Genomic DNA, 13,358 nt, shown 5'->3' with positions numbered 1-13,358 from the left:
GAGAATTGAAGGGAGAATTGGCAAGGCGAAATTGGGATGGGAGAAAAATAGAAAAATAAGGAGAAAAAGTGGATCAAAAAAGAAATGTAAGGCGGCTGCGACTACATTAAAGAAATGTACGGCGGCTGCGACTACATTAAAGAAATGTACGGTGGCTGCGACTACATTAAAGAAATAACTATTTCTGGCCATAAAATGCACATAATCACTGCTGGTTCGAATTCTACCTAGTCGTTTCATCACCGGTTTCAATCGGGTCGCTTGGCACAATAAATATACATTTTGAATATATAATGTGTGCCATATTGTATGGCAAAACACGTCCCTTCCTCATCAGGAGAATACTATGGGCCTATTGATATAAAACAGCATTTCTTCCCCCTTGAATGCAATTAAAAATCCGTGGCCTCTCTCCCTCCTAGATATGATGAGACATCATTTTATTGTCATGGCACAGTGTTCCCCAGCTACCCAATTTGCGCAACGGCACCAGCGTCCAAAACAGAGTGCATGTTGGCCTCTTGGGGGGGAAGCACGACCCATAGCCTACAGAGCTTGGAAGAGGATTGACAGGATGCCGGAATGTCTAGTTGGGAGGCATTTTTCAACATGACACAATGAAAAGAACTGCTTGTGCAATGGGGATAGGATATTGGACAACTTTCAGGAGCGTTAAACCAGGCCCGCGCAGAGAAGAAATGTGGCTGAGTTTGAATGATGGGAGGGGAAGTAGGCTACCCACATGGAGAAGTAATTCATGGCACCATAATCAAATCATTGTCGGAAGGAACAAACACAAGTTGCATTATTTCTTTGCATGTGAATAGCTAGTGTAGCGTTATCTGAATAATTATCTTGCGTTTCCTAAACTGGAACTTGGTGCAGCCTTTCTTTATGTGAGCTACTGTCAAAATCCAGCTAGATGGCCTGGGTGAATTCCCTTTCTGTCCCACGTCGAAAATCTTCCGATACTTTCCAGTCATTTATGCATAGAATGGCACCGCTACTCGTCAGCTGGTTGTACGTGCCTGGTAGGGATGGCACCATACGGGCCTGGTAGAGATGGAACCATTACGTGCCTGGTAGAGATGGCAGCATACGGGCCTGGTAGAGGTGGCACCATTACAGGCCTGGTAGAGACAGCAGAGTGTTTCTGTCCTGGCACACGCTCATCATGAAAATGCATCAGAAACGCTGCCTGTGCACATTCCCCATCATAGTCATACGACTTTGCCGTCCAATTAGTTGATTACTGGTAATCAACGAATCTGTAACATTGTGTTTCCCACGTGTAATTATGCAGAAGTAGTGCCTATTGGAGAGATGCGTTTACCGTTTCTCAGGAAAATACTCATTCAGCATGAAAAGACAAAACGGACTTGATTAATGGACTAAGAGGGGACAGCCCTACATAAAACACAGCGATGATCAGAGTCTCCTCCTTTGTTTGCCAGGCGCTAACATCAACGCACAGACGGAGGAGACGCAGGAGACTGCGCTGACCCTGGCCTGCTGCGGAGGCTTCCTGGAGGTGGCCGACTTCCTCATCAAAGCTGGGGCCGACATCGAGCTGGGCTGCTCCACTCCTCTCATGGAAGCTGCACAGGAGGGCCACCTGGAGCTCGTCAAGTACCTCCTGGCTGCAGGTGAGCAGGGAGGTCTGAGGGTCTCTAGAACCTTAGATGTAAGGGCTAGGCTCGGATTCCGTGGGAGTTTGGTTGGACGCACAGCGAGAAGGAGTTCTTGACCTACTAGCTGCAGGTGAGCAGGGAGGTCTGAGAGTCGCTACAACTACAGGTTCTACAACTACTGGCTTTACTCAATGAAACATTCACGCAAAAACTGGATGTTGCAAGGTTGCAAGTGATATGAAACATAATTTCCATGCAAACTTGACCGTTTCACGAAGCATTTAAAAAAGTTTCACAACGCCGTTTATTCCACTAACGTTAACTAGCTAGGTATTATTTTAGCTGGACCCGTGAGGGCCAGCCTACATGAGGGAAGGTGTCTGACTGACGTCTGTGAGTCAACAGTTTATGTGCGGCCCGCAAGCTGCAATTACATGGAATGAGCACGCAATTTGGCCAGAGGCACTCTATATACAGTATATTGGCTTCGCCAATGTATACTTCACTTGACTGGTGCCAGTGAAGACAATTAGCCTGCAATCTATCTTCATGCTAGCAAGCCTTTCTGTCAATAACGTAAATATGATCCGACAGTTGGAGATGCACCGATCCACTTTCTTCAGTTCCAATACCTGAATTTGGATATCTACAGAACTGATACTAGAGCTATTTTTTCTTGAATAATAGCAATTATATTATTATTATTATTTTCATTATCATCATCATCTGTGAGATTACACAATGCTGTAGTAAACAACACAGCACTTCCTATTAAAAGAATATACACAACATTACATTTAAATGTATATTCCAAATAATTTATTTGAACTATAGGTTAAGTAGCTTCAAATACAAACGGGTAGTAACAGGCCTCCATAGTGCTGAGTAAAGCTGGATTAGCCCACTTACTCCTGGTAGTAACAGGCCTCCATAGTGCTGAGTAAGGCTGGATTAGCCCACTTACTCCTGGTAGTAATAGGCCTCCATAGTGCTGACTAAGGCTGGATTAGCCCACTTACTCCTGGTAGTAACAGGCCTCCATAGTGCTGAGTAAAGATATATTAGCCCACTTACTCCTGGTAGTAATATGCCTCCATAGTAGGGATGTCCGATATTATCGGCCGACCGATATTATCGGCCGATATCGGCAGTAAAATGTGATATCGGAAAATATCGGTATCGGTTTAAAAAAAATAAAAAACAATAACAATATTTGTTATATATATATCCAGTGAAATGATTAGTTACCTGAAATTATTCAGTTTTTTGGACGGGGAAACCCTGCATATATCGTATCGGTTGATATCGGTTGATATCGGTATCGGAAATTAAGAGTTGGACAATATCGGAATATCGGTATCGGTAAAAAAGCCAATATCGAGCATCCCTACTCCATAGTGCTGAGTAAAGCTTTAAAAAAAAATAAAAATAAGAAACATTGGTAAATTTTTAGTAGCACTATCTCAAAGAATGCTTGCAAAATGAGATTAAATGGTTGCACTCTGAAGCTCTGCATATGGAATCTAGATCGGTGAAGTCAGGCCAATATCCGATTAGTGAATTACGTCATATCGGAACCCGATACAGATATTGGATGGGATCGGTCCCATCTCCACTGACGATTATGTTTGACAGTGAGGTTGACTCGCTAGCCAGACATCTCATTGTTAGGGTTGCCAACCCTCCGGGGTTACATTGTAACGTTGTGACAGTGCATCATTATTAAAGATATCAAAGAGTTATTTGTTTGACATCATCACCTGGCACGTTATGGATGTTTTGATTGGCTCTTACATAAAACTAGTTTCACAAAATTGAGATGTTAGCTTTATACTATGTGACTCAAATGCAACTAGGTTTCAAGCTACTAAGGTTGCATGACGGTTTCACCCTGTAAAGCCAGCCTAAGGGGTAGGCTCAGCTCCCATGGGAGTTTGGTTGGAAGGGATTCTTAACGGTGTGTGATACAAAAACAACGGGTTGCCCCACCACTGATTTATTATTATTATTTTTAGCGATGCACTGATCCGACTTTTTCAGTCCCGATACGATACCTGGGCTTTGGGTATCGGCCGATACCGAGTACCTATCCAATACCTATTGTTCAATTAAAAAACTATGCCTCACACTGTGTGGAAGAGACTGGGATCATTCTTTTGTGCAAGGCAACATCAGGCTTGACTTAAAACATTACTTTCCTAACTTTCCTAACCTAAATTTAACAAATTAACACATAGATATAAATGTACTGCATTGTTATTTATTATATTATAAAACAAATATTTAAAAAATCCGATATATATATAATATATTTTCCCCCCGATACCCGATCCAGCTATTTTAGTCATATCGAGGCCGATATCAATATCGGATCGGTGCATCCCTAATTATTTTTAATTTTCAAATAGATTGAGTGAGCTCTTCATATAGAGATGGAGTGTATGTTGCAGCTAAGAGTTTTTAATGCAGTTTGCTGGCACAAGGGTTTTGTTTACATGTGTAATGTTTGTATACATTGGTTAAACATCTTTTGTGTGTTATGAGGAGTTACCGGTATATATATTTTTTATTCAATGAAGAATCCCTGAGCATAAAGAATCAAGATGTTCATTTTATGTAATTAAATAAATCCCAGATTGGGCCTTTTTAAGCAATTATGCCACTTTCGACAGTTTAGATTAGATTCAAATGTATTGTCATTATACAGCACAAGTACAGTACATTGAAAAGAAGTTTGGCATCCAACCAGAGGGCAAATGTAACGGTAAAGTGCAACAGCAATATACAATGTAATGTATAAAACTAGTGATTAAACTGGGTATAAACTATATAAATTAGTAGAGTAGTGCTAATCAGATATATGTAGAGTTGTAATATGAATATGTACGGTGATACAGGTATAAATACAGCATGGTAGTAAGTAGGGATGCTCGATATTGGCTTTTTTACCTATACCGATATACCGATATTGTCCAACTCTTAATTTCCGATACCGATATCAAGCGATACCGATATATGCAGGGTCCCCCCCCCCCAAAAAACGGAATAATTTCAGGTAATTAACAATCACATATCTCTTGTTGTGGAATTAACACAACATTATGCATACTTTTGACAATAAATTAAATCAGAATTTGTTCTTACTTGCTTGCCTGGGTAAATAAAGGTTATAGAAATGTAAAAAAGAAAACTATTTTTTTTAAACCGATACCGATATTTTCCTATATCACATTTAAATGCCGATATCGGCCGATAATATCGGACATCCCTAGTAGTAAGTCATACTGGCCAGCAGCGTAACTAGTAAGACAATAAATTACGCCACTTTGGACAGTCGTCCTGACCTCTCTGGTTCTGTCTCCCCAGGGGCAAACGTTCACGCCACCACGGCAACGGGAGACACGGCGCTGACGTACGCCTGTGAAAACGGACACACCGACGTGGCGGACGTGCTGCTGCTGACGGGAGCCAACCTGGTAACGCATCCCACACACACCTCATCGCTCCCCCCGCTGGTCCTCTTCTTTTGTTTTCCCCAAACGTAACATGTCATACCCCCTTGTGCTCTAGGAACATGAGTCGGAAGGGGGGAGGACTCCCCTGATGAAGGCGGCCAGGGCGGGACACCTCTGCACGGTGCAGTTCCTCATCAGCAAGGGTGAGTCACGTGGCGGCGGCGGGCCGCTCGAAAAACGCATGGGTTTTTATTGAACGGCAAACGGGGGCCAGTCGAAAAAAAACATCAATTTCTAAAGGAAATCATATTAGAAATCCACCGGTCCGTACTCGGATCTGCTTTTAAAAGGAACTGTGATATATATGTACATCCTCTTGGGTGTTGATAATTGTCAGAGTGCGTTCAGAGTGGGACGTGGCTGTGAGGAGGCATTGATGACGTGGTGAGACGTGACTGAGGCGCCAGTCTTGCCTGGTCGTTAACTATCGTATAAAATTATCTCAATTGGTTTATTTGAAAATTCAATTCAAAGATGTAATTCCTCCCGTTTCTTTTTCCTACCGGGGTTTTGTGTTTTTGGACACAGTACTTGAGCCCCCCCCCCCCCCCCCCCCCACCATTATAAATAATACTTTGTATTATCCTGATCAGCCACATTCTTGGTAATACAACTACACATTTTGCTTTCAACTTTTTATTTTGAGCAATCAAAGGCACAATTTGGCTGGAATGTACTGTAGCACAAGCCCCGGTCTAAAGCGAATGCTTCAGGGCTAGAGGTTTTTGTGACTTTTTGATCTGGTCATCGACCAAATATGAACCAGAACGGAAAACAATGGGAATGCTACTTAAACAACAACCACCACGATAGAAATATGTGTCCAATTTTGTAGTGCAATTTGGAATACAACTTGTCTTGGGAGACGGGTAAAGAGAGCCCCCTGCAATAGTTGAAAACGCAGCAAGGCTATGAGCTGGAGTGGCATAAATGAAATCCTATGTCGGTAAATAACACATTTGTGACGATGTTGTCGCAACGTATATCCACTACACATAACTAATGCACACGGGGTCGTGCCGCTAAAACCAATACGGCTGTGTAGTTATGGGCCAGAAGACTGTGGACTTCCTTGTACCCTCGAGGAACACGCTTGAATGAATTTTCCCTCTGCCGTCCAGGTGCCAACGTGAACAGAACCACAGCCAATAATGACCACACGGTGGTGTCGTTGGCCTGCGCCGGGGGTCATCTGGCTGTGGTGGAGCTGCTGCTGGCACATGGGGCTGACCCAACACACAGGCTCAAGGTAACACACGCGCACACACGCACACACAGTGAATAAACACACTAATGCAAATCTAAGTATCTATCCATTCATGTTTTGTAGTAACATGTCGCCCTGAACCCACACGTGTTTATTCCTTGTAGGATGGGTCAACCATGCTGATAGAAGCTGCTAAGGGGGGCCACACCAACGTGGTGTCCTACCTGCTCGACTACCCGAACAACATTCTGTCTGTCCCGGCCCCCGACATGTCCCAGCTCACTCCCCCCTCGCAAGACTCCTCTCAGGTAAGGGTCCGCCGCTTGTAGGAGGTCGAGACATGACCGCTGGTGCATTTATCTTTCATAATTGGTGGCCGTGGCTTGGTTTAGTCAGAACTGACTTCTTGCTGCCCCCCCCCCCCCCCCCCCCCGCTGCAGGTTCCTCGTGTCCCATTCCAAGCGCTCGCCATGGTGGTGCCCCCTCAAGAGCCAGACAGAGCCCCCTCCAACATCGCCACGCCCCCTCCCATCTCCAGCAAAGGTGAGGAGTCCGAGTCTAGATCTCTCTTTCTAGTTATTCCTTTAGAAGAAGATTACTTTATTGGCAATGTACACAAGGGAATTTAAATTAGTCTTTTTGCATATCCCTCCTTACACATACACACAGTCCTCATATCCCTCCTAGTTACACACACAGTCCTCATATCCCTCCTTACACATACACACAGTCCTCATATCCCTCCTAGTTACACATACACACAGTCCTCATATCCCTTCTAGTTACACACACACAGTCCTCATATCCCTCCTTACACACACACACAGTCCTCATATCCCTCCTAGTTACACACACACAGTCCTCATATCCCTCCTAGTTACACACACAGTCCTCATATACCTCCTAGTTACACACACACAGTCCTCATATCCCTCCTAGTTACACACACACAGTCCTCATATACCTCCTACTTACACATACACACAGTCCTCATATCCCTCCTAGTTACACATACACACAGTCCTCATATCCCTCCTAGTTACACATACACACAGTCCTCATATCCCTCCTAGTTACACACACACACACAGTCCTCATATCCCTCCTAGTTACACATACACACAGTCCTCATATCCCTCCTAGTTACACATACACACAGTCCTCATATCCCTCCTAGTTACACACACACACACACACAGTCCTCATATCCCTCCTAGTTACACACACACACACACAGTCCTCATATCCCTCCTAGTTACACACACACAGTCCTCATATCCCTCCTAGTTACACACACACAGTCCTCATATCCCTCCTAGTTACACACACACAGACAGTCCTCATATCCCTCCTAGTTACACACACAGTCCTCATATCCCTCCTAGTTACACACACACAGTCCTCATATCCCTCCTAGTTACACACACAGTCCTCATATCCCTCCTAGTTACACATACACACAGTCCTCATATCCCTCCTAGTTACACACACACAGTCCTCATATCCCTCCTAGTTACACACAGTCCTCATATCCCTCCTAGTTACACACACACAGTCCTCATATCCCTCCTAGTTACACACAGTCCTCATATCCCTCCTAGTTACACACACACACAGTCCTCATATCCCTCCTAGTTACACACACAGTCCTCATATCCCTCCTAGTTACACATACACACAGTCCTCATATCCCTCCTAGTTACACACACACACACAGTCCTCATATCCCTCCTAGTTACACACAGTCCTCATATCCCTCCTAGTTACACACAGTCCTCATATCCCTCCTAGTTACACACAGTCCTCATATCCCTCCTAGTTACACATACACACAGTCCTCATATCCCTCCTAGTTACACATACACACAGTCCTCATATCCCTCCTAGTTACACATACACACAGTCCTCATATCCCTCCTAGTTACACATACACACAGTCCTCATATCCCTCCTAGTTACACGCAGTCATCATATCCCTCCTAGTTACACATACACAGTCCTCATATCCCTCCTAGTTACACACACACACAGTCCTCATATCCCTCCTAGTTACACACAGTCATCATATCCCTCCTAGTTACACATACACAGTCCTCATATCCCTCCTAGTTACACATACACACAGTCCTCATATCCCTCCTAGTTACACGCAGTCATCATATCCCTCCTAGTTACACATACACAGTCCTCATATCCCTCCTAGTTACACACACACACAGTCCTCATATCCCTCCTAGTTACACACAGTCCTCATATCCCTCCTAGTTACACACACGCACAGTCCACCAGCGCCCTTTAGGTTACTGGCCGGCCTCTTTACCTCTAGGTCCATCCTGCCTCCCTTTTTAGCGACGCTCCCTCCCTGAGTCTCTCCCCTTTGTCTCTCCCTCCTCTCCAGGCGCGTCCAAGCAGAGGCAGGCGGCGCTCCAGCCCGGCGGCCCCAACTCAACGGGCCGCGGGGCCGAGGCGGAGCCGCCCTTCCACCTGTGCCAGCCCCTGGAGTGCATCGTGGAGGAGACGGAGGGCAAGCTGAACGAGCTGGGGCAGAGGATCAGCGCCATCGAGAGAGCCCAGCTGCAGTCCCTGGAGCTCATTCAGGGGGAGCCGCTCACCAAAGACAAGATCGAAGAGCTGAAGAAGAATCGGGAGGAGCAGGTGAGCGATGCACTAAGACCGTCTGACGAGGCTAGGGTTCTGTTTGTTACACTAAGACCGTCTGACGAGGCTAGGGTTCTGTTTGTTACACTAAGACCGTCTGACGAGGCTAGGGTTCTGTTTGTTACACTAAGACCGTCTGACGAGGCTAGGGTTCTGTTTGTTACGCTGAGACCGTCTGACGAGGCTAGGGTTCTGTTTGTTACGCTGAGACAGTCTGACGAGGCTAGGTTTCCGTTTGTTACACTAAGACCGTCTTGACGAGGCTAGGGTTCTGTTTGTTACGCTGAGACCGTCTGACGAGGCTAGGGTTCAGTTTGTTACACTAAGACCGTCTTGACGAGGCTAGGGTTCTGTTTGTTACGCTGAGACCGTCTGACGAGGCTAGGGTTCTGTTTGTTACACTGAGACAGTCTGACGAGGCTAGGGTTCCGTTTGTTACACTAAGACCGTCTGACGAGGCTAGGGTTCTGTTTGTTACACTGAGACCGTCTGACGAGGCTAGGGTTCTGTTTGTTACACTAAGACCGTCTTGACGAGGCTAGGGTTCTGTTTGTTACGCTGAGACAGTCTGACGAGGCTAGGGTTCTGTTTGTTACACTAAGACTGTCTGACGAGGCTAGGGTTCTGTTTGTTAGGCTGAGACCGTCTGACGAGGCTAGGGTTCTGTTTGTTAGGCTGAGACCGTCTGACGAGGCTAGGGTTCTGTTTGTTACACTAAGACCGTCTGACGAGGCTAGGGTTCTGTTTGTTACACTAAGACCGTCTGACGAGGCTAGGGTTCTTATGTTTTTAACTTTATTAAGATTAAATTAAGTATTTTACCAAGTTAAAAACGCATTGATTTAAGTAAACATGGAGAACCATTATATGAGATATGCAACAAACAAACAAATAAACAAACAAATAAATAGAAATCCATGACTTAGTTCCATTCTGGTCCATTATTAAATAGGAACAACTTGTAAACACTGCTAAAATATCTGGAATGGATTTGTCTGTTGCCTATTCAGGTGCAGAAGAAGAAGAAGATTCTGAAGGAGCTTCAGAAGGTGGAGCGACAGCTGCAGCTGAAGACACAGCAGCAGTTCACCAAAGAGTACATGGAGGCCAAGGGCTTGAAGGAGGAGCAGGAGGCCGGACAGAGCCAGGGCCCGGGGCCGGGGCCCGGTGGCACGCCCTGTGTCCCGGGGGCCCTCTCAGCCTCACCGGGGGCCCTAACGCACACCGGCTCCGACACAGACGAGGAGGCCCACAGAGATGGGGAGCAGGAGGAGCAGGATGAGCAAGAGGAGCAGCCGGGAGAGGAAGGAGACGAGGTGAGCCGCGCCGTTTATTCTGCTTGGTTTATGAAGTCATGCTCTGACGACGGTCTCGGCACCAGAAGCTCAGCGAACAAACCCAGTTCTTAGCATGCAGTAGTAGTTATTTAAGCCTGGGACATACTTGAAGTTTTGTACCATGAATTCCTCATTGTTCATCCCCGACGCTAAAGTTGAATGTGACTCTTGTGCAGGACGACGAGGACGACGAGGACGACGATGACGAGGATGGTTCGGAGGAGGAGGAGGCGGACGGAGACGACGACGACGACTACGCCAAGCTGCCCCAGGTGGACACCATCCTCTACCGGGACGGGCAGCAGCCTCCGCAGCAACCCCCTCTCCCCCCCTCGCCCCAGGCCCAGCCGCAGCCCCAGCCTCCCCCTCCGCCCCTCCAGACCGCCTTCGTCCCCATCCAGCCCCTCCCCGACTACAACCCCGCGGACTACCCGGGGAGCACCAGCCCGGAGCTGCAGCGGGTGCTGGTCGGGCAGCAGATGCTGGGGCAGGGGCAGCAGTTGGCCGGGTTAGGCCCCGGCATGCTCGCGCAGCAGCAGGCCCCAGACGGACTCATGGTGGCCACGCCCGCACAGACGCTCACAGACACGCTGGACGACATCATGGCAGGTGAGGCTTTGCGTTCACGTCGCCGCCGCCGCCTCTAATCGGGGAACAGGAGGCTGGTGCGGGAAAACCGCTTTGACTCCCTTTTATGTGACTGAAGTAGGGATTTCATTCAGTAATAGCAATGCTATCCTCATGCTGTATGTGGCAGATAATTTTTTAGCCTGTGTTATTTTCTTAGATTGCTATGAATGAACACATTATGAGCAGATGACTTAATACAGGCTTGCATTCACGGAACGGTATGGCGTCGCCACGCCGGCATCGACCGGTACGGCGGCCCCTCTGAAATGTTGCCGCCGCTAACCGCCTCTTTCCCTCTGCAGCCGTGAGCAGCCGCGTCCCCATGCTGAACACCACCACCTCGCCCACGCCCCTGTCCCAGCCGCCCTTACAGAGCCCCTCTAGCCTCGCCTCGCCCCCCTCCGTGCTGCCCCTCTACCCCTCCGTGGACATCGACGCACATGTAAGCCCCGATACCACGCGTACCGGTTCTAATTTCTTTGAACTAGGAAAGACGGCTTTTTCTCACTTCGCACCTTGGGCATGGAATGGGCTACGAGACCATATCCACGTAGATACCCTGGTGCCTCTTGGCAAATTTAAATCTCTGTTACATAACTTCTTACAAGAAGAATGTTGCTGCTTTCTGTAGTCGGGTCCCCACCCTCAGTCATACACTTTTACTATCATGTAGGCTATTCTGGTTTTGTGTTTTGTGTGATGTATTGTATATCGTATACATGCACTTTTATTGTGTTCTTGTGTGATGTATCGCACATTTTATTGGTGTGTGATATATCGCACATTTTATTGCAGTTATCTTGGCCAGGTCTCCCTTGCAAAAGAGATCTTGTATCTCAATTGGACTTCCCGGTTAAATAATAAAAAAAAAAAAATCAAAGACGCAATACATACACACACACACACACCTCTGCCCTTATTGAGACAAGACGTGTGGTCTCTGCAGACGGAGAGCAACCATGACACTGCGCTGACGCTGGCCTGTGCCGGAGGACACGAGGAGCTGGTGTCGGTCCTCATCGCACGGGGAGCCAACATCGAGCACCGGGACAAGAAGGGTATGAACTGTGACAAAAGTGGAATATTTATTTTAGGGGTGGGCGATATGGCCAAAATATCATATACTGTATATATATATCATCTTTTTAATAAAAACAAGACTGGGGCTGGAAAACCACGGGGGTTGCTGTGGATAATGCATAATGGTATTTTCTTATCCAATTTCCATGACATTCTTTGTAATGTGTAATTTCTCATACATTTTGGATTACCTTTTGAAAATATGTGTGTTGAAGACTGTATTGTAAAAATGCACAGCTTTTTTTTTGCTTTGATTCATGATGGACCGGTATACCTTAGAAATACGCCTATGTATACCTCCAGCCCTGAAGAAGGCCATGGCACCAATAGACCATCAGAGTCCAAGTAGCATATCGACACCAAACATAATGTCAGTTGAAGTAATGACATGAAAACACCCAGTGGGCCTTCTCCATCTCCATAACTGACCCTCTGCGCCCTGTCCCTCCTCTGGTCCCTCCAGGTTTCACCCCTCTGATCCTGGCTGCCACCGCTGGCCACGTGGGAGTTGTGGAAGTGCTCCTGGACAAAGGGGGCGACATTGAGGCTCAGTCGGAGAGAACCAAAGACACGCCCCTCTCCCTGGCCTGCTCCGGGGGGCGCCAGGAGGTGAGCACAAATCAAGAGACGCTTTCAAAAGGAAGACTAACCAGGTCCTTCCTGTAATTTGTTGCGTTAGCCACACAAGGCGCGGCTTTGTCGGGCCTGCTTACCCCACCCACTTTAGGAGACTAGAGCTGGCTTCTCTATGTGTAGTTTAACGGTCTGTTGGGTTGGACAGGTGGTCAAGTTGTCTGTAGTTTAACTGTCTGTTGTGTTGGACAGGTGGAGTTTTCTCTGTAGTTTAACTGTCTGTTGTGATGGACAGGTGGTGGAGTTGTCTATGTGTAGTTTAAATGTCTGTTGTGATGGACAGGTGGTGGAGTTGTCTATGTGTGTAGTTTAACTGTGTTGTGGTGGAGTTGTCTCTATGTGTAGTTTAACTGTCTGTTGTGGTGGAGTTGTCTATGTGTAGTTTAACTGTCTGTTGTGGTGTTGTCTGTGTGTGTAGTTTAACTGTGTTGTGGTGGAGTTGTCTGTGTAGTTTAACTGTCTGTTGTGGTGGAGTTGTCTGTGTGTAGTTTAACTGTCTGTTGTGGTGGAGTTGTCTGTGTGTAGTTTAACTGTGTTGTGGTGGAGTTGTCTGTGTGTAGTTTAACTCTGTTGTGGTGGAGTTGTATCTGTGTGTAGTTTAACTGTCTGTTGTGATGGAGTTGTCTGTGTGTAGTTTAACTGTCTGTTGTGGTGGAGTTGTCTGTGT

At 46.7% G+C, this 13,358-nt stretch overlaps 1 protein-coding gene across 11 annotated transcripts in view; it reads left to right on the top strand.

The window, feature by feature from the left end:
• Positions 1-13,358, top strand: part of ankhd1 (ankyrin repeat and KH domain containing 1) — a 95,831-nt gene that overhangs the window by 54,253 nt on the left and 28,220 nt on the right. For all 11 annotated transcript variants that reach the window (XM_084332219.1, XM_084332215.1, XM_084332214.1 and 8 more), the window contains exons 10-21: positions 1,455-1,646; positions 4,998-5,107; positions 5,202-5,289; positions 6,268-6,395; positions 6,518-6,661; positions 6,794-6,896; positions 8,752-9,008; positions 10,022-10,327; positions 10,525-10,957; positions 11,281-11,420; positions 11,925-12,036; positions 12,522-12,667. In XM_084332219.1, the coding sequence (XP_084188345.1) occupies positions 1,455-1,646; positions 4,998-5,107; positions 5,202-5,289; positions 6,268-6,395; positions 6,518-6,661; positions 6,794-6,896; positions 8,752-9,008; positions 10,022-10,327; positions 10,525-10,957; positions 11,281-11,420; positions 11,925-12,036; positions 12,522-12,667 (2,159 nt within the window). The remainder of the gene's footprint in view (positions 1-1,454; positions 1,647-4,997; positions 5,108-5,201; positions 5,290-6,267; positions 6,396-6,517; positions 6,662-6,793; positions 6,897-8,751; positions 9,009-10,021; positions 10,328-10,524; positions 10,958-11,280; positions 11,421-11,924; positions 12,037-12,521; positions 12,668-13,358) is intronic.

This window comes from Notolepis coatsorum (genome assembly GCF_963971535.1).
Source record: "Notolepis coatsorum genome assembly, chromosome: 16".
Lineage (NCBI taxonomy): Eukaryota > Metazoa > Chordata > Actinopteri > Aulopiformes > Paralepididae > Notolepis > Notolepis coatsorum.
This window is presented reverse-complemented; position numbering and strand designations above follow the sequence as displayed.